The 20,916-nt window shown below is 38.2% G+C and overlaps 1 protein-coding gene across 1 annotated transcript in view; it reads right to left on the reverse strand.

Annotated features, from left to right (window-relative positions):
* The window catches only part of Eif3h (eukaryotic translation initiation factor 3 subunit H), an 81,011-nt gene that overhangs the window by 51,141 nt on the left and 8,954 nt on the right, over positions 1-20,916 (reverse strand). The window contains exon 2 of the mRNA XM_048457166.3: positions 16,225-16,381. Coding sequence (XP_048313123.1) covers positions 16,225-16,381 — 157 coding nt within the window. The remainder of the gene's footprint in view (positions 1-16,224; positions 16,382-20,916) is intronic.

The raw sequence follows: 20,916 nt of genomic DNA on the forward strand, positions 1-20,916 counted from the left end.
AAAGATTCATTAAGCAACATTAGCCCAGTGCAGGGTCTCTACACTTGTTCTTCCTCTCCTCTTGGCTCTGCACAGTAGCTGTCTGTCTATCTGTTCACACAGGATCTGACTCTGTAGCACAGGCTGCCCTGGTACTCATAACCTACAACTTACAGTGATCTTCTTGCATCAGCCACCCAAGTGCTGGAATTACAGGCAGCAGCCCCCTGTCGGCTTAGATCATTTTATCCCTCAACCGTCATCTGGCTGGACCTTTCATAAGGATCACTGTCTACAAGTGCATGTGTTTAACCCTTCTACTTAGTACACTGTGCTTCTTTTACAGTCTAGTGTTTTCTGTTCCACTTGACTACGGAATCCCTTAACATAGTAAAGGTCTAAAGATGCTAGTAAACACTCATTGAACAAATCAGTCAGGTCAACAAGCTGCCAAATCTGTATCTGAGACGGCGTAACAGAAATAGCATCCTCTTTCTATTTTTAGGTTTAGGCTCTGTTTGAAGCTATCCTTAAAGTATCAGCTCACATTTGCCCCGCAGTAGCTGTTCCGCATTCTCTGTGTATTTCAAATGATCTAAACAATTCTCTACAACTACCGAATCGAAAAACACTAAATACTTCATTCCAGTAAAGATGATATTGTTACTACTAAATATATGAACCTCCTGGCCTATTATCAATTGCTTTCATTTACTACACCCAGCTGTCCTTTGACACTTAGCACCATCACGGGTGTTTCTATGAAATATTTTAAAGGAGGGGATAATAAACAAAATTTAATTCTTCCTTTATCTGGAATATATCAGGCACTGGAGGTAATAAGCCTCTAGCCCCACCTTATGTGTTCTTCCATCTCTGTAGTGTTCACCCATGATTATTAGCTATTTCCCTCAAGCTCTCCTCTTCCTTCTGACGTCCCTCTGTACACCACAAAGTGCTGGTTTCACACCATCACACCTATGCCACAGAATACAGATTGACTACTACTTCAAAACTATACTACATTTTCAAATATTCTAGAATCTGACACCACCTACTATTGTTTCAGTCTACTACAAAAGGAAACCTCTGCTTCAGCCAGCAGGTCTTCTCATTCTTTGCCTGCATCACATATATGTTCCTAATCTCTGTGTAGCTAGAAGTTTCCTTCATCCCACAATATCATCTTTCTTGATTCAACAGGTTGTATATGACAAGTTAAATACAAACCTACTTGGTAAGCAATCTCTCCAATACTCAAGTCTTTTACCTATTTTTAATTTTTCCTCTTTTTTTCTGATCAGAGAAACGAAAAGTAAGACTGGATGTCAATTTCACATAGTCCTTTTACAACTAAAGGAAAAAAAATCAAGGATTTACATTTTTGGATGTTTTTAACCAGACTTAAGTTACATGGGGAAAGGGAAACTTAGAGGTAAATTTATAGCAGTTATAACAGGGTATCAAAACAAGGATAATTAGTGAGAATGTGAACAAATGTACAAAGTGTACTGCGTATAAGTCAGAACGTTGCTGAATGATTATCGTTACTACCATGCTAATAATAGTTATCCTAAATTATTCAATTTTCCTGTCCTCCCGTCACTACTCAAAATGCTTTTCCAAGTTTAAAAAAAATGCTTTAACATAAAACAAAGAAACTGTTAAATATTAGCAAAAAGACTATTTCTGTAATAAAGGAAATCAGTAGAAGGGAATTCTGATGGTTTTGATGAGTAAAATTTTCATTTACTGACACTAAGCTAACTGAAGTTTAAGCATTTCAGGTTCAAAGGCAAAGCAAGACAATTTATCAAGCAAATTAAGTTCTGTGATTATAATTCAGTCATTATGGCTGAAGCAGTTAAAAATCATTCCATAAGTTCTTGAAGATGTTCATCAAAACCACTTAGCACTTGGGAAGGAAAGCCGAGAGCAGCAGTACCTTCTCAAAACATAAGATGCGTGTTTTAAATGCATATATTTCTATCAAACAAATTAATTGAATTATACCAGTCATCCTTACAGCATTCCCTGCCATATGAAGTGTAATTGTGATCTAAGCAGAAACTGCAAAGAAGGTCAGACGAACTTGATATTCAGCGGCTGTCATGTGCTTGTGTAATGCTTTTCTTCTAGCTGTTGAACTTGCACCTTCTCCAACTTTTGTCTTGGCCAGAATCTTTCTTTTTCAAAAATAAAAACAAAACAAAAACAAAAAACCTCTTTGCAATGAACGAAATTGTGGTCTAAATCACACGATGACAAGAAACCTTAGCAATTTAAGCCTTGAAATAATACTGTGATCAAAGTATCAAGCAGCCTAATAAAACCCAGGTGGCCTGGCCTTATCATAGATGGTCCTCATTACCACACTGCACTATTTAACCTACTTCCTGGTGTCAACAACAGCTTTCTGTTATTAATTCCTCCCAGTTATGGATCTGTTTAAGTTACCATCTTTTTTGATAACTCTTTTTGCAAAAAAAAAAAAAAAGTACAGTAAAAAAGAGTGGATCTAATTTTGAATGTTTCAGAACTGGAGCATGGTTGGTAAGCCTCAGAAACCACAGTGGCTTTGTACTATTAGCCATCTATTCAAGGCTATGTTAATTCCTAAGGAGGCTCCAGATGAGCATGGTTAGCACAGTTTAGTAAGGGTTCACATGTTTTATGATAATAACAAGAAGCTGCAGTATAAAAAGCAAACATAAGCACAAAAGCCTGTTTAACAATCCTGTAGATTAAAAGAGATGTCTCCACTAACAAAAGTGTCGGCTTACTCCAAATACAACTTCATCATTAATTCAAAAAGCTCCCCCAGCGGTACAACTGGTGAGGTTTGAAGTGATTTTCCCATCTGTAGGCCCTGCTGCCGTTTAAAACGGGACGCAAGTATCTTGGGAAATTTGCTTTAGAGCATAATTTGGCTCCAAAAAGGTTTCACTAAAGTGAAGCTAAAGTGTCAGTGGTTATTACATCTACCTCAACATTTGAGCCAAAGACGGCAGCAGCGAAAAGACTGTACTTTAAATAGGAAGAAATCGTTTTATCTGCTTTCTTTCACCAGCTCAACCTCCGCACCTAAAACACTGGTAAAAACAAATTCCTAGGAAGATTCCGTGCCGGAACAGGGCAAAAGACTGGCTGAAGAACAGTGAGGTAATGAGCGGATGGCCTTTTCGTCTAGCTGTGAATGTTGTAGGTGCTGAACTAGTCTGTCTCAGCCACAGGGTCCAGGACATCCAAGAGAGGTGACTGACAGCTGCTCACGTTAGAGACCTCCACTTCACACAGTGACTTAGACAGATACAGAGACAGCTGCCACGGCTCAGTGTGCTATGAGTGGCACCCAGTGTTCACATGGATTCCTTACAGCTGAGGGACTCATTTCCTTCCCGTGCTTTCTTTTCTTTCATTCTGTTTGCCCAGATGGCAGAAGCAGCAGATTGGAAGCATTGCACAACATATCACTTAACCATACTGTGTACTCAGTAAAGAAGGGAACTCACATGACAGGCTTTATCAGTACTGTCTGTCTAAGTCATCTGCAAAGCAATGTATTCTAGAAAGCCTGTGCCATCAGTCAGCCAACTTATACTAAGTAAAGCCATCTATTCAAGCTATTTGGAAATGCAGTTCGTGGCATTTAATAAGAACTCAGCCTACTCAGCTCAATCTATACTTCAATTAGCTTCCCCATTCTGTGTAGCAAATACTAGAGGCTATGCTGACTTTCAGCAACTGTGTTTAGAATGCCTGAGCTGACTTGATTGACCCACAGTTGCCTGTTTAGAACGTCTGACTTGATTCAGCCACCACTAATCTATGGTTAATGCAAAGCTTAGAGCTGCCCTGGAGTTTTAATGTCTATGGTACATATACACAAGCTTACATTTTCTGAAATCTACTTTAAATTTAACAACCATTTCCTTCAGCTGCACCAACGGTAAATGGTAACACCGAGCAGTGCTTTCAGTGAACACATGCCTGTACGCTGATCTCAGGGTGCGTCACTCACAGACAAGCATTCTGACAAACCAGCAGGATCACTCCAGCGCTCCTGACTGGATCCCAGAGCACAGGTCTGTTAACTGGGGCTTCTGTCACTACTTAATTAACCTTGTGCTTCTATTTCCTCAATCTCCTACCTATTAAAGATTCAGGGAAGTATCCACAATGATCTACATTACCAAGGTTAAAACTACCTGGAGGGAAGATGACAGTTGGTGACAAATCTACAACTGTAGCCAGATAGCCAGAACCATTGAGAAACTCGAGTCTGGACTGTTGTGTGATGTTTTACTCTTTGGCTTTTTACAGGGAAAAAAAAAAAAAAAAATCACCCATGGAGGCTTATTCTTTGTTATGAATGCCGGCCTTAGTCTGACTTGTTTCTTGCCAGTTTTTCTTAAATTATCACAACTACCTTTTGCCTCTGGGTTTTTTCCTTTTCTTATTTCTGTATATCTTACTTTCACTCTTACTGAGGTGCCTCTGTAGCTGAACGGCTGGCCCCTGACATCCTCCTCTCCTCCAGATTTCTCCTATTTATGCTCTCTGCCTGCCAGCTCCACATATCCTTCCTTTCTCCTGCCTCGTATTGGCCATTCAGCTATTTATTAGGACCATCAGGTGTTTTAGGCAGGCAAAGAATCACAGCTTCACAGAGTTAAACAAATGAAGCATAAACAAGTCATACACCTTAAAACAATATTTCCTAACACTGGACTTCCTTTTATGCCTTTCAAAGGCTGGCGATGGAAATGTGTCTGAGAAATTTTCTCAAGTGAAAACTATAATAGTGTATGTGTGCAGTTCCTGTAATTAGCTACTAGTATAGTTTTCTAATCAATGTTCTGTAGGAGGAGACATTCTGGAAAGAAACACAAAGCTAGATTCTGAGACAGCAAGAGCAGTCTCACTGCCCGACACCCAGCATCTGCTAAGGCGGTAGGAAGCCCCTGGCTATTCCCTAAGACCGAGTATGCCATGCCCTACCATACTATCCATTTCCTTATCATCACCAGAGGAAAGACTAGTACCAATCAAGACATCACTTCACTGTTCTTCACCCTCTTTAGTCCTGGATCTTCCTAATGCTTTGTTTTAGCAATATTTGGGGGTGGAGGAGAGGAGTTGAGCACTCGATAGAAGACAAATCAAACTATAAAATTTAAGGAGAAATAATTCACAACACCAGAAACTTTAGTAATACACGTTGAAAACTGAGTACAGCTAGTATTACATCTCCCATTTGTAAACCTAGCACCTAGCAAGTAGAGACCAGGGGATGGCGAGTTTGAGGAGATCCTTTGCTACATTAAGATTTCTAGGCCAGCCTAAACTACATAAGACACTATCTCAAACAATAAGCAACAACAAAACAATGCACAAAATACATTTAAAAGCACTAGGAGTTATTACCAAATGAGGTTAAAAGAAGAAATAAAATATATGTCTAGTAATCAATGCAAGGGTGGTTCAATTTTAATATTTGAACAACAAACTACCTTGTATGTAGAATCATTTTAAATCACAGAATTGATGATGTAGAGCTTTGTAGATATATTTTCCATTCTTCACCCAAGTCATTCACCTACTTATTTGTAAACAGAAGATTGATGATAGATAGATAGATAGATAGATAGATAGATAGATAGATAGATAGATACAGTCTTCATTTTATACTTCTCTGATTTACTAACATCATCTATTAGGCTTCCTCATGCTTCAAACCTAATGTGCTGCTTAGAACAGCTAAGTTCCTTAAATAAAACTCTTCCAGCCCTCCCCTTTCCCCCCCCCAAAAAAAATCCATACTAGAGATGTGATGAGCTGTAGCCATCAAAAAATGCCAGGTATATAGTTTTCATTCAAATATCAATCAACGTAAAGAGATGGGGAGGGGTGAGAATATAAATGGAACTTGGAAGCTATGAAGCCCAAGGACAAGTGGCAGAGGCCCAGCTGGTGCTACTGCTGTCATCCCTGCGGCCTGCTCAGGTCACAAATCCCAGGCATCCCAAGTAGGTTCTGCAGTCAGACTCCTATGGCCATTGCTGCTGGCTCCTAAGGTTAGTTACCTGCTATCAAATTTGCTTACAGCTTTACAACCTTTCTAGTTCTGTAAAACAAACAATGTGGACATTTCTGAAAAGATTGCCGAAATAAACATACAATCCTCTCCCTATTCAAGCAGACGCACAGGCTGGATGTTAGAGGAAACAATGGTAAATGTGCACAAGGGAATGGCCAGGAGGTGATCCAGGGTGTATAAATCATCTATACTATGATAGTGGTTAAAACAAACATTGCTTTTGTGTTTCACTACGTTGGAAAGTAGATAAAATACACCAAATGAAACATGGTGATTCTAAAAAGGAATAAATAATACTTATGTTGTAAATGGTAAGGCACACAAAGCCCACTCTGAGCAGTCTCAAGTGGATGGGCATGCAGAACTATAGCGATTTCAGCAGAGAAAGGCCAATTTACAAACAGATGTTGGGTCCTTGATTGAGGGAGCTCTGAAAAATGCAACATCAGAATCAAAAACATCAAATCTAATTATAGTTAACCTAGCAACATATAAAATTCACAGATTAGGTAATATATTTAATTGTCAGACTGAAATTAGCCAATACTTTTGGGCAAAATAGGAAGCGAGCTTAAACTTGCTTCTTAGGAAACAGTTTATAGAAAAACAGAAATAACAAGGACCTTTGCTTACATACCCTAATTGTGGCTTTTTGACATCTTAATTAGTATTAAATAGTTCATTCTTAATGGTTATCAGCTTGAAATTTAGTAATGATTCAAGTATCTTTACCTAGAGTTGTTGTGGGTCAAAAGTAAAACAGGTTTCATTTAATTAAAATTTAAACCACTGGGAACAGTAATTTAAGGATTACATTTTTTAGACTTGGGAAACTTAGGAATTTTAACTATTATTTAAGTACTATATTCACCTGTAATTTTCAAATCTTACAGTATTACTTTAAGTCTGCACAAAATTCAAACAGGTTTTCCTTGGCTTCTTTCCAAACCATAGCACTTACGCTTTGGGAACCCTGCTTTCGGTTTCTTTAAGCAGAAAAACCTTTCACGGGACCGCATTTCCAATAGCACATCCTTCCTCACACGGGTGTTTCTCAACTCACTTTTTAAAAGTGAAATTTAAAATATGAAATAAGCACACCCTGACCCTTTTGAATGTTTTAAAATGAAGCCAGATTTTGACCACACTTCTATAGTTATTCTTAAAAACTCAAAAGAACAACAAAAAAGCGACTAGAATCAACTGTGATTTCAGTTTCACCTTTAGGTTTTCTCATTTTCTAATCACCTTAATGAACCAAAAATAAAACATGTCATTTAAAGTCTAACACACAAACAGCCTATCTGAATGGTCAAAATAATTTGATAAGGCATTAATCTAAATCAGCTTACTGCTCTGAACAGTCATCAGAAAAAAAAATCATTAAATATTTATGATTTAACATTTCAAACACTACCATGAACAACAACAACAAAAACCAAAAAGCAAAAAACAAAACCAGAAGAATTATAATTTAGTATACAGTCCCATGGTTTGCTACCTAGACAAAGTGAAAACAAGCTATTAAATATTTATGTTAAACATTTTCCTACATATTTTAAATAGAGCTTCTGTTCTATGGACTAAAATCCCCACAAACTTGACACTAGCATGGACCCTTGCTTATCACAAGCATGCCCATCAAGGGTGTCTCCACTATGAATACAGGAGCACCCTCATCAGAAGTCCTGTACAGGAATATAACTTTCTCTGACTAAATGTCAAGCCAAATTGTCACATTAGTTTGCTCTTTATTTCTTGAGATATCAGCGCTATTTACTATGTCCCACAAATACGGATAATTAGAATATACCAAGAACAAACATATTACCTTCCTTAACAATTAACTAAAATTGCAATTGACATTTACCTACAAATTCAAGCTTTGCTTCTGTGAGGTCATCCCAAACAAGAAACCACACCGATATCTGATCCTTCGTACCATTTTCTCCATCTCCTTCCAGATGTACCAAGTACACGTCAAACTTTCTTATTTACACACTTGTCTCTCCTACTTAAAACCTTTCACGGCTATAACAAGATTTGCTATCTTTCTTTTTTCATTGTCTATACAATATCATTTCCACATAAATGCCAAAATAAATTACTGTGAGAAATCTTTTATCCCCTGAAACATATGAGGCATTTTGTCATACTCTTGCACTTGAAGACTTGAGATCACTAAAAATGTCCCCATCTTTCCAGCAAGCTTCAAGCATTCTCCTCAAAGTGTCTAATATTTCTATCAAGAATTGTCTGTTTCTATCAAAAAAGGTTCTTTGTAAAAAAAAATTTAAAACAAGCAGATTTTTTAAAAGAATGAATCTATTGAAAAGAACACAGTGATTACTAACTACAGATAGGCGAATCAAGAAAATAATAAGCAAACAGCCCATCTTTTCACAAAATGTCTCCATCTGTGTGATAATTAGAGACCATGCTCTGTCCTGACCACGCTTGGAGTTCTGAGGCAACACAGACTGAAGGAGGACCCTCCCTCTAAGTTGTGAGCAGCACTGGCTCGGGTCTGCATTTGGGGCAGCCTAAGGAAAGGGGAGGAAGGCGGCCAGGCAACAAGTAATTAAGCCAAGACTTAATTACCACGGCGCACAGACTCTTACACAGCACTGCATACGCGCAACTACAGCTCTCACTCTCCCTACACCAGGGGCGCGGACAGCACGGCGCTCGCTACTCTGAAAGCGCCTTATTTTCATTCAACTTCTTTTTTCTTTTTTGAGAAGTCCATTTAGGAGTCCCAGCACTTTCTATTTGAATTTTTTTTAAAACTAATTCTGTAAAACAGTCTGTACTAGCATTTCTCAAATGAACACTAGACTTTTAACAAAGAAAACAAATTTGCCACAACAAAAATTACCCAAAGTCTCAAGCATCACATAACTTGCTATCTTTGTAGTAACTGTCGACCACACACAGTAGGATGGTCTAAGTCATTCCCCTACCACCCTCCCTGCTTCCTTGGTAAGGAGACCCCTTCTGCAAGTCAATGACCACTTTGTGGCAAACCTGAGGCAAGCAAAATTAAACTTTGTCCATTCCAAATATAAAAATTAGAAATTTGGCTCTGATGCAGACAAGGTAAGCTTTTTATAGTACCTGCAATATTAAATTGATTTAGTGTGCTGAAAAACAAGACAGTGAGTTATTGAATCTGTGTTTAATTCAGTGCACTTTATAACATATTTAAGGAATTCAGTTGTATAAAACAGGATCTGAATCTTATCAGATGAAAATATTTTTGCTGTTAGCAAGCCTCGGGTTGTATGTCTGAGAAAACAAATTAGTCTCCAGTTCTAAGCGTGATAATAGTGCCCCCTAATGGGGGTTTTGACTTGAGGGGTTTACTCACACTTTTAAAAAGCAAATATTCTCTAATGAGTAAGCTATCTCACTTTCAGCAAAAAGCAAATTTTCTAATATAAATTTAACAAAATTTGGACCACTCAAAGAGTTACCTATGTTGAATTAAAAATCAAAATTAGAAGGAAAGAAACCCTCTGAATAACAGAAACAAACGACACATTTCTGGGTTTTACATGATCCTAAAGCACAATCCAAGCAAACACCAAACAGTTTTATCTAAGGATTTCTTGTACTCACTGAGGGAGCAAGCAACATCTCCTAAGTGGAAGGCATCACCGAATCCAGCAGAAGTGCACCCAAGGTATTCAGTCACAGGAGCTCCAGTGTGAGCAGATCACCCATGAACACCTACCCTGTCATCTATAGTTAGTTCCCTAAACATCAACAACTCAGTGTGTGTGTTTTTCTTTAAGAGAAAACACACTAAAATTAAGAAAATCTACTGTGATACTTGCCAGCGTTGCCAGTGAAATAAATCCAATAGCATTAGAATTTGCAGGTAATACTATGTGCAACATCCAAGAGAAATAAGCAATAAGCAACTACCACCAAATACATATTTAAAATAAAAAGAAAAACTATCATCTTACTCTTTATCCAAACCATATAAAGAGAATAAGGAATAAGAAAGTTATATTATCAGTCAAAACTATTCAAAGAGCCAAAACTTTAAGTATTTTAGGCTAAAGACCCATATAATTACTGTAACAACTCTAGTAGGAATATAGCTACAAACGCATAAACAAATAGGACAGTCTTCCAATGAAACTTTACTTACAACATCAGGCACACAGATCAGTTTGTAACCTGGTTTAAAACGTTTACTAATATTTTATTTGTACCACAGATTAAAATTCCTCACTTCGCATGAGGCACCAAAACAAAAACCAAAAACCAAGCCCATATCCCTACCAAAAATTCGTAAGAAACCCAAATTGTATAATTACCATAACTATGAAATATTTGATATTTCAGTTTCATAAAGCGGTGGCAGAAGAGGACACAGAATGATGGAAAACCAGTGAGTAAAACAAGCAACCTTTACTATGACGCACAACAGCCCAATCTAGGAATATTCTAAGATACCTAACCATAGTAAGAAATTTTATTTGTTTGACAAAAATAAAAATTCTAACCATGACCACATTCTGATGATTATTAAGAGAATAAATGGGTTTAGGTAACTGAACCTAAAATTCAAACTTCTCACCTAAGACTATGAAGAAATAGAGTGTCATGCTACACTTTCACGTGTATAATGAAAAGGATGGATCCCATTAGTTCTCTGTAAGAGCACGTTTGTACACATACTGAGACCAGAGGTGTGGCCGGCGTCTTCAGCAATCACCTTATACCTGGAGGGTCTCTCACTTAACCTGGAGCCGTCAATTCAGCTTCACTGGCTGACAGGGACGTGCAGGGAGGGACCCTCCTTCCTCCACGCTGTTCCCTTGTACTAAGATCTGGGGCTACAGACACTACAGAGCCACACTTTTACGCAAAGCTGGGGAGCTAACCTGAGTTGTCAAAGTTTGGGGGGCAAGTGCTTTAGGGACTGTGCCACCTTCACAGCCCCTTATTAGTTCTTACAGGTAAACCAAGAAATTAAAGCTTGTTTTATATAAAGAGATTTCAGATATGGAACCACACTGCTTTACATTCAATATATTTTCATCTCTGACACACACTTCAGTTTCCTAATGCAGAAAATAGGGCTGATAAAAATTATATCCCATGTGGGACAGGATATAATGACCAAGATTTAAAAATTACTAGTATTACTAAATGCTAAGTACAGTTTCTTCTTATCTTGAAACTGTTAAAGCCTTAAAAAAGCTTCTTAAAGTATATATTAACGAACTTCCAATGATCAAGTTCTAAAGTTAATATGTAACACTTTATGCAGCATAATTGGACTAAATATTATTTCTTTATATTCTAAAAAATTTTATTTAAAAAATAATACCTACCCAACAAAATCAGACATTATATATTCTGAGATGGTTTTTATTCTAACCAACCACATTGGTTCAATAAACACCTAAAGCTCTTCATTATTAAGAGAAAACAACTGTACGAATAACCACCTGTCCCCTAGTCTGAAAGAGTGGATATTAAATTACAACTCAGCATCTCCAGACACGCTTAACAGAGAAACTGATCTCTACTGATCCTGCTTTAAACTTATCAAAGGTGTTTTTACAGAAACCCAAGTGAAAACAGGCCTGTTTAGAACAGAAAAAAATGTGTTATGTATAGAAGTTTACAAACTAACACACAGGCAATCAGGTGTCTGAAACAAAAACAGATACATGATTTTCCAGAGATATTAAGTTAATGGAAAACTATTCCCAGAAGAATGACAGTACCATGAAATCAGCCTCTGCAAGAATATACTGTACATTTCTAGTATGTTCAAGGCTGAATAAAATAGTGACATTTTATTAAGTTAAAAGTAACTGGCTAAAAGTTATTTTAAAAATCATGAGGGAACAACAAGATGGAGCAGTAGGGAAAGAAAATGCTTCCCGTTCAAGTCTGACAGCCCAAGACCGATCACCAAAATCCACAAAGATGGAAAGGCAAAAATAACCTCTAACCTACACACACATGATATGGCACACATGCCTCCAACCACAATAATAAAAAGTTATATTTAGCCGGCATTGGTGGCACACATCTTTAATCCTAGCACAGAGGCAGAAGCAGGCAGATGTCTGTGAGTTCCAGGACAGCCAAGGCTACAGAGAGAAACCCTGTCTCAAACACAAAAAAAAACAAAACAAAACAAAAATTATTTAAAAGAAATGCATAAGAAGAAAAATACCCAATTTACAGCATTATACATGCAATACTTAGAAATACGCTTAACCAAGAAAACAAGACTTGCCACTACCTACAGTGACTTACATATTCAATGTAATCCCTATCAAAATTCTAATATTTTATTAAGTCTAATAATGCAGGCTGGAGAGCTGGCTCAGCAGTTAAGAGCACTGGCTGCTGCTCTTCTATATGTCCTGAGTTCAATTCCCAACAACCACATGGTGACTCACAGTCATCTATGAGGATCTGATGATACCCTCTTCTGGCTTGCAAACATACATGTAGACAGAGCACTAGTAAACATAAAACACATGAATAAATCCATTTCTTTTTTTGAAAAAAAATTGTAAATATGCACAGAATTTCCAACAAAGCTAAGTAGCAGCACAGCCTTGAAAGAGAAAAACAAAACTAAAAATCTCACACTTTCTGAATGCAAAATTATATTCCAGCTGGTTGTGGTATCTCACGCCTTTAATCCCAACATAAGGAAGGCAGAGAGGTAGGAGGATCTCTGTGAGTTTCAGGATACCCTGGTCCAAAGGACTCCACGACAGCTAAAAACTACACAGTAAAGACTATCCCAAAAACCAAAGCAAAACAAAAAAAGACATCACAAAGCTAAAAAACCTAATGTTCTTGTATTGATGGAACAGCCTGACTTCATTTTAAGATTAGAAGCTATCTATTACAAAGTCAAAATAAGTTCATTCCTATTATCTATAAAACTTGGATTTGAGCATGTCTTAACCAGGTCTTTTCTGGAATTTGACATGTCCTACGCCCTATACACTAAACTCCACCCTGATAAAATGCTCTGCAATGTTCAGCAAAGTTCCTATGTAACCCAAAAAAAACCTCTGGAAATCACCCAACACCTGAAAACCCTCACTCTTGCAGCTTTTTGAACTATATAAACCTACTATCTCCTATGTTCAAAGCTATTTCCTCAAACTCTGCTTTAGGGAGGTAGCCCTGTCCAACAGAAAATAAAGCTTGCATAATTTGACCAAAGAATTTGAGGGATGGCCGGGCGGTGGTGGCGCAAGCCTTTAATTCCAGCACTCGGGAGGTGGAGGCAGGTGGATCTCTGTGAGTTCTACAAGGGCTAGTTCTAGGACAGGCTCAAAAGCTACAGAAAAACCCTGTCTCAAAAAACCAAAAAGAATTTGAGGGATGATCTCTACTCTCATTCGGTAGGATTAAAAGAGGACAGACATTTGAACCAGAATAACAGAAAAGACAGACCTTGCCGGTAAGCCACAACCATGTGGCAATACACAGATTAATAGAAATGGGTTAATTTAAAGTATACAAGTAAGCCAGAAATATACTTAAGCTATTGGCCAAACAGTATTGCAAATGATATAGTTTCTGTGTGATTATTTCGTGGTCTGGGCAGCCTGTAACAAACAAGCAGCTTCTGCCTACACAACTGTATGGGAAAAGGACTTGAATAATCTTTTCTCCAAAAGCTATTCAAACCATCAAGTGGAATAGGCCCTCCATATTCACAGGACCCATGACTAGGGAGGGATTCAACCAATTTCAGATCAAAAGTATATAGGAAAGAATTTGTGTCTGTATTGAACTTTTATAGACATTTTCTCTTTATTGTTTTCTCAGCTATTAATAAAATACTGTTAACAACTGTTCATATATTAGGCAAATGAGTAAAGTGAAGATTTCTAGCACAAAGAAGGATGTTCACAGGTTACACGTAAATATTATACTGTTTGACATAAAAGGAATTAAGCATACAAGAAATTTTATATTTAAGGTGAGGTCCTAGAAACAATCCCTAATAGAAAACAAGGGAAGGATAGACACGAAAAGAGGTTCAGCATCATCGTTCATCAGTAAGTTACCATGCTCGCCACTGAGAAAAAAACGTATCAATACCCATGGCTGAACCCCAAATTCTATAATACCAACCTACCAGGCAAGGTGTGCCTGCTCGTGCAACACTGGCCTGAAAGCTATGGGAGAAACAACTTTATTTCTAGATCTGAGGGATGCGCCAAAGGAAATTCATGGCTAGTTCTACAAACCTGGTCAAAAGCCCAAGCTATCGGTGGGAACCTACTACTATTGCTACATGGACATGTTGTCAAACTGTCTTCTAAATATTAATGTCTATACTCATAGATTAGTGTTACTCTCAGTCTTGGCCAAAAAAGTCTCTTTGTGCCATGGGCAGCGAGGCAGAGACTCATAACTGGTAAAGTGTTAAGAAAAGGTAACTCAGGGTTCAGCCCTAAATGACTACCTAAATCAAACCCCTTACGCATATGCAAGGTTGAGAAAGTATCATCTAAGAGGAGGCAGAAAGAAACTACGAGCGCGAAGAGGAGTCTGAGTTCGAGTGCTGTGACCTGCTGTCTTCTTGACCTGACACTGGCACTGTGCTCACGAGCGCACTGAAGCTATGGTTACCTGAACAACATCAAGGCAACAAGATCCGTCAACTTTCCAGCTGGCAGCTTTAACTGGACCCAGTAGGTCGCAAAAAAACGTAAACAAATGAAACAAAATAATTAATACTCATGAAGGTAAACGTGGGCGAGTGATGTGCTGGGGGTGTTGGTAGAGTGGCGGAGGGAGAGGTGGGAACAGGTATGATCAAGACACATTGTATACATATATACAATTGTCAGGGAATAAAGTAAAGATAGTCTTGATTGGAGAAATGACTCAGGACTGAAGTTTGTTTTCCAAAACCCACATCAAATGACTCCACCAGCTATTACTCCAGCTCCAGAGGATCCAACACACACACACATACACACACACATGCATACAAAAGATCTTTTAAATAAAAAGTCTTAGGAAATCCTGTTATATGCTACAACATGGATGAAACTTGAAAACATTGCCTCAAAGTCTGCATGATTCAACTTGCCAATTGGCTAAACGGCAGTCAAACTGAAAGCAATTCACAGCAGTGGTTGTCAGGGGTGAGAGTCACAGAAACATTAATAGAGAGCTGGGAAGATGGCTCAAAGGTTAAGAGCACTGACTATTCTTCCAGAGGACCTGGGTTCAATTCCAGCACCAACATGGCAGCTCAAACTGTCTGTGACTCCGGTTCCAGAGGATCCAACATGCTCACACAGACACATATGAAAGCAAAAACACCAATTAATATAAAATAAAAATAAATAAATTTTTTAAAAAAGAAACATTAATAATATCACTTTTAGGTTTTTTGGGTTTGAGTTTTGGTTTTTTTGTTTTTTTTCAATTTTCAAGACAGTGTTTCTCTGTGTAGCTCTGGCTATCCTGAACTTCCAGGCTGGCCTCATATTCACAGAGATCCACCTGCCTCTGCCTCCTGAGTACTGGGGTTAAAGGCGTTACACCACCATCACCCAGCAATAGTGTCACTTTTATGAGAAATTTCAGAGATCTACTGACAATATTCATGTATTTCACATGACTATGGTACATTTTTCAAAAAAAAAAGGTTATGATAATAAAATCGATCATATACTATAAGCAACCATTTTTAATTTTAAAAAATTATATATAAATTGTGTCCTAAGAGTTCAAAAACAGTGAAAATTCAACTATATTTTAAAAGAGAAATCTCTAAAGATATTGCGTTTGTGTCTGGTGTGATCTTTTAACTAGAAGGGTGATCTTCCTATAAAGCAGCTGGCGATACTCATCTCTTTGTCTTTCTTGAGACTTACCTCTTCTTCAACCCTTCAAAACAGAAGACAATTGCTGCCAAACAGGACAAAGTCATAAACTTTATTCCACAAATTCTCACTGCGCAGAACATGCAATGTTTCCAAGAAACTCAAAAGTCAAGTTGAAATTTAGGTTAACCCAATAAAACTCTGATAGCATATAATCAAAAGTTAACTGGAAAATTCGTCATTACTTGTATATCCTGTAAAGACAAGCTTGATGCCAGTCTAGACCCTTACCTTCATCAAACTCAGCATCATCTTCTGTGTGCTGGGGGAATGGGAAGCAGTTGGTAATCTCTAGTCGGTCTTCTACAACCAGACCCAGGAGCACGCCCTGAACTACCTCAGTTCCTTGTCCTTCTTCTTGATAATGTTTGATTATCTTTAATATTACCTGAAAGAAAATACAAAAAAGAACTTAAAAGACACACTAGTTTATATTTTACTTATTTCTACAAAAACAAACAAACAAAAAACTCCACCAGTGAGTTTCCACAACCACAAAACTACGTATTAGGACTCAACAAATTTTGTCTCACAAACCACTTCCTTTAACCTTAGGTGGAAACATAAGCCTGGGAATTACTTGTGTTCATTTCAATAAATAAAATTTCAAATTTAAGGGTAAATTATCTACAGCATTCAAGACTGGCTACAATAAATTCATCAAGAAAGACTCCACCAGCAACATAATAAATGTGTGATCTTACCATTTCAACCTAATGAAATAAAGCATTCAAAAATAAGTCAAACCACATCCTTCTCAAACCTAAGCAGCTTCATTCATCCTTTGAAACTGTATGGTCTTTCCACTCCCCTAGTGCTGTGGTAGGAATACAAATGGCCCCAAACTCCCGTGTTTAGTGTTGTGCCTCAGCTGGTGACAGTATTTCTGGAGGCATGGCTCTGAAATTCAGACCTGGTCCCAAGTCCCTTCCCTTTAGTGCTTCCCCATCTTCTTTTTCATCCACTTCTGCCACCATGATGGTGTCTACTCAAACACACGGGGCATGCAACCACAAACTGCACCATTTGAAACCAAGAACCAAAGTTAAATTTCCTCCTTTAAGGTGTTGTTCCCTGCTGTTTCCACAGCAATGTAAAGTAATATACCCGCACACAATGTTAGCTGTGCTGCTGGAGCACGCTGCCTGACTAACAACTTCTAGGAAGGAGAGTTTACCCCAGCTCACAGTTCCAGGGGTTCTAGCCCATGTTTTGGAGAGAGTGCGGTAGAACATCATGGTAGACAGTAAGTGGAGTTGTCTGAGCTAATGTCTCCATGGCAACAAATAGAGACAGGAAATGAACAGGGACAACTACAGCCCCTCTAAGCAGGTCCCCAGATACTAACTCCGCAAGCCAAACCCCATCACACAAGTCTCCACTTCTTCCCAACACCACCATAAAGGATGACTCCAACAGAGGATTAACTAAGTCAGAACCCTCATGACCCAACCACTTCCCAAAGCCCATCTGGTGACAACTCAGCTTTGTACCTAAACCATAAGAATATTAAACTGGAGGCTGAAGCGATAGATGGCTCAGGTTAAGAGTGCTGACTGCTCCTCCAGAGGACCTGGGTTCAATTCCCAGCATCCACATGGCAGCTCACAACTGTGTAACTATAACTATAATTCTGTAACTGTAGTCCCTGACACCCTTTCACAGGCATACAAACACAGCAATAAGCCCTTTTAACCACTGGCCTCTCTAGCCCCTCTAATTACTTAGCTGAAAGAACAAAATAAGAGCCGGGAGTGGTAACTCACACCTCTAATCCTGGCACTCAGGAGGCAGAGGCAGGCAGATCTCTGTGAGCTCGAGACCAGCCTGGTCTATAAGAACTAGTTCCAGGACAGCTAGGACAGCTACACAGAGAAACCCTGCCTCAAAAAATCAAAAACAAAACCAAAAAACAAAACCAAAAAACAAAAAAAAAAAAACGAGAGAGAGAGAGAGAGAGAAAGGAAGAAAGAAAGAATTAAAAAAGAACAACTGAATGAACAAAGAAAGAAAATTCCTCAAGGGAACAAACAGAAGCCTATTTTTTATAATTCTACATAACCACAAATCTGTTATATACATGTGTTTAAAACTTGCATGTTTGGAATCTGGAAGTCTCAACGTCCCGCTTACTGCAGTCCCTCTTAAAGACTCTCATAAATGAAGGGCTGTTTTACTCAGTATTACATTTCCAACAGCTAACAGACACTAGCACACGAAAGATAACTCCAAATGTAGTTTGTTTAAGGAATGCATAAAAAACATTACCAATCATTCATGATACACTAAATCCTCTGCTCAATGTCTTACAAGCAATGAATGACTTAATTCAATCCCTACAGCCTTCTTTTTACAAAGCCAATTGTACTAGTTTCCTGTCTTCCCCAAGAAATAATGAAGCTGACACAAAATGAGCATATTCATGTAAACCTTGATACTTTTAAGTTACTTTACAATAACTCAGAAAGTGAAGGTGTGCTAAACATGCTTATAACAGGCTAGACCATCATGATACAGTGCCAGCATCTCTGTAGCTAGATGGTGTCGCTGTAACTATGGCTACACACTAAGGGGTTCATGCACACAGCACACCATACAAGATCAGGCAGCAACTGTCTGTGAAAGAATGGTGATGATGATCAAGGCCCTGGTCGCCGAAACAAGTGCCCAGTCACTCCAAGAATGCAAGGCAGCTTTTAATCTTTTACACATCAGTTGCAAATTAGGCATATCCACCCACAAAAATCCTCACCTGTTCACACTCACTATTTACTTTCTTTCCCACCAACCACCATGTTTCTTTCCATAAAACAGTGCTGATGTATTTAATTAGTCCTGTTTAGTAAAGTCAAGTTCCCTGTCCCTACTTTCAAAAGCATGTGTGGAAGGTTTACTAGGTCTCCAAAATAAAAACATATTCCCATAATATATTTTGATATTGAGCCCACATACTCCAGAGCCTTACATCACCTGCTCTCTGTTTAACAAATGATCTAATAGATGTTTTCAGCATAAATAAATGTCCCTATTTACATATAAAGGGGCATCTGGGGAGCCCTAAAATATTCTTGCACCCAATCCTACTCTCTGAATTCAGAGTTAACTAACCTGAGCTGGTGTGAATACTGTGTGGGATGTTTTGCATTGAGATTCTCCAGGTGACTAGACTATATCATCCTACTTGACTCTAGTACCTTAAAACTTAATTTATTTCAGTTATTATTTAAATTAGTGTAGCCATATGTGTCTATGTGTAGATATCTGCTCCTGAGTATGAACAGCCTGTATAAGCCAGAATTCACTGGGTCCTCTACAGTGGGGCTTACAAGTGGTTGTGAGCCACCTGACATGAGTCTATGAACATAAGAGTATGTTCAACGTGCCTGGCTTTAAAAAGGAAAACAAAACAAACGCAACCTAACTTTGATTCAAAGTCTAAATGCAGCAACTGATGTAACTTAAGATAGTGTTCTCAAAAAAAAAATAGTATTCTCAAGAGAACAGGGAACCGTCAAAATCTATCTATATAGAAGAGGAAGCAGAAACATTTCTAGAGTCAGAAGTGATGGATGGCTCCAAGGAACAGGGTCTTCCACACAACAGGATGATACACATATGAACTCATAGACTGACACAGTACACACAAGGCCCGCACCAGTTAGTGGACATGGACTTTTACCCTAACCAAGAACTTACCTGCAATTGACACACGCTGGCAAAGGAAAAATCAGTTTTCTCCACCGCAGTCTCACTCTGCACTGGACTGCAGGACCAGTTTTGAGGAATGGCTGCCAACACACAAGTAACTCAAGGTACTCTAGTAGCTTTCCGCTCATTTGCTTTATTTGGACTTTTTCTGTCTTACTGGTCTTTTGTTGTTTATTTTGGTTTCCAATTTTGTTTTGTTGGAGTTTCTCTCTCTTTTTTTTTTTTTGGTTTATTGGTTTTGTTGGGTTTTGTTTGTTTTCTTTCAAATAGAGAAAGGAGAAGTGGGGCTGGTTGGGAGGTGGCAAAGAACTGGAGATTGTGACACAAAAACATAATCAAATGAACTGAATAAAAAATAAAAACATTTAAAACAAGCCGGGCAGTGATGGTGCATGCCTTTAATGCCAGCACTTGGAAGGCAAGGGTAGATGGATTTTTGTAAGTTTGAAATCAGCCTGGTCTACATAGCCAGTTCTAGACCACCAGAACTCCATAAAAGGATCCTGTCTCAAAAAACAAATAAACAAAAAAGTTTAAGACACATATATGGAAGACTATAAATACTAATCTATAATAGCCAAGTAAGTTATTACAATAACAATCAAAAATGCTTAAATTTAAAGCATTAACAGGATGGGTAAATTTTTCTGTGGTTCCCTAAGACCTCCCTATAAATACATTAGGAGCTTCCAAGCAGGGTGCGGAAGAATGGAAATTTCAGGTCAGAGTTCAGTCTGAGCTTTGTCTCACCAAAAAAGAAAAAGGGAAAAAAGGAAAAGAAAAAGGAGGGAGGTTGAAGGGCCTTTTAACTTCCTATCAGGAAAGACTTTAAATCTTACCAAAATACAGAAAATGCTTTTTAGCAAATAACTGTTTTCTATCAAATATGCATTTCTGAAGAACATTACCTAAAGAAGGTTTGCATCTTCTGCACAGACTTACAGGCTTCTGCTACCTTCTACTTGTCTCTTTTCATCATTAATTCATTTGGTCAGATATTTAATGACTTAATTCTATGGGTCACCTCTCCCATACCCTGGGAACATAAAATGAAGTCTAACATAATGCACAAAGTCTATGCTTTCATGAGGTTCCAAGTTTAGAAAAGCAAGCCTCTGACTCAAATATGTGAGGCTTCCATACTAAGCAAGTCTTCCCGTTCTCCCAGCACCACCTGAGTGTCTCAGATTGTAAGGCAATTCTACACCTGAAGTC

Source organism: Myodes glareolus, chromosome 19 (genome assembly GCF_982192425.1).
Source record: "Myodes glareolus chromosome 19, mMyoGla1.1, whole genome shotgun sequence".
Taxonomy (NCBI): Eukaryota; Metazoa; Chordata; class Mammalia; order Rodentia; family Cricetidae; genus Myodes; species Myodes glareolus.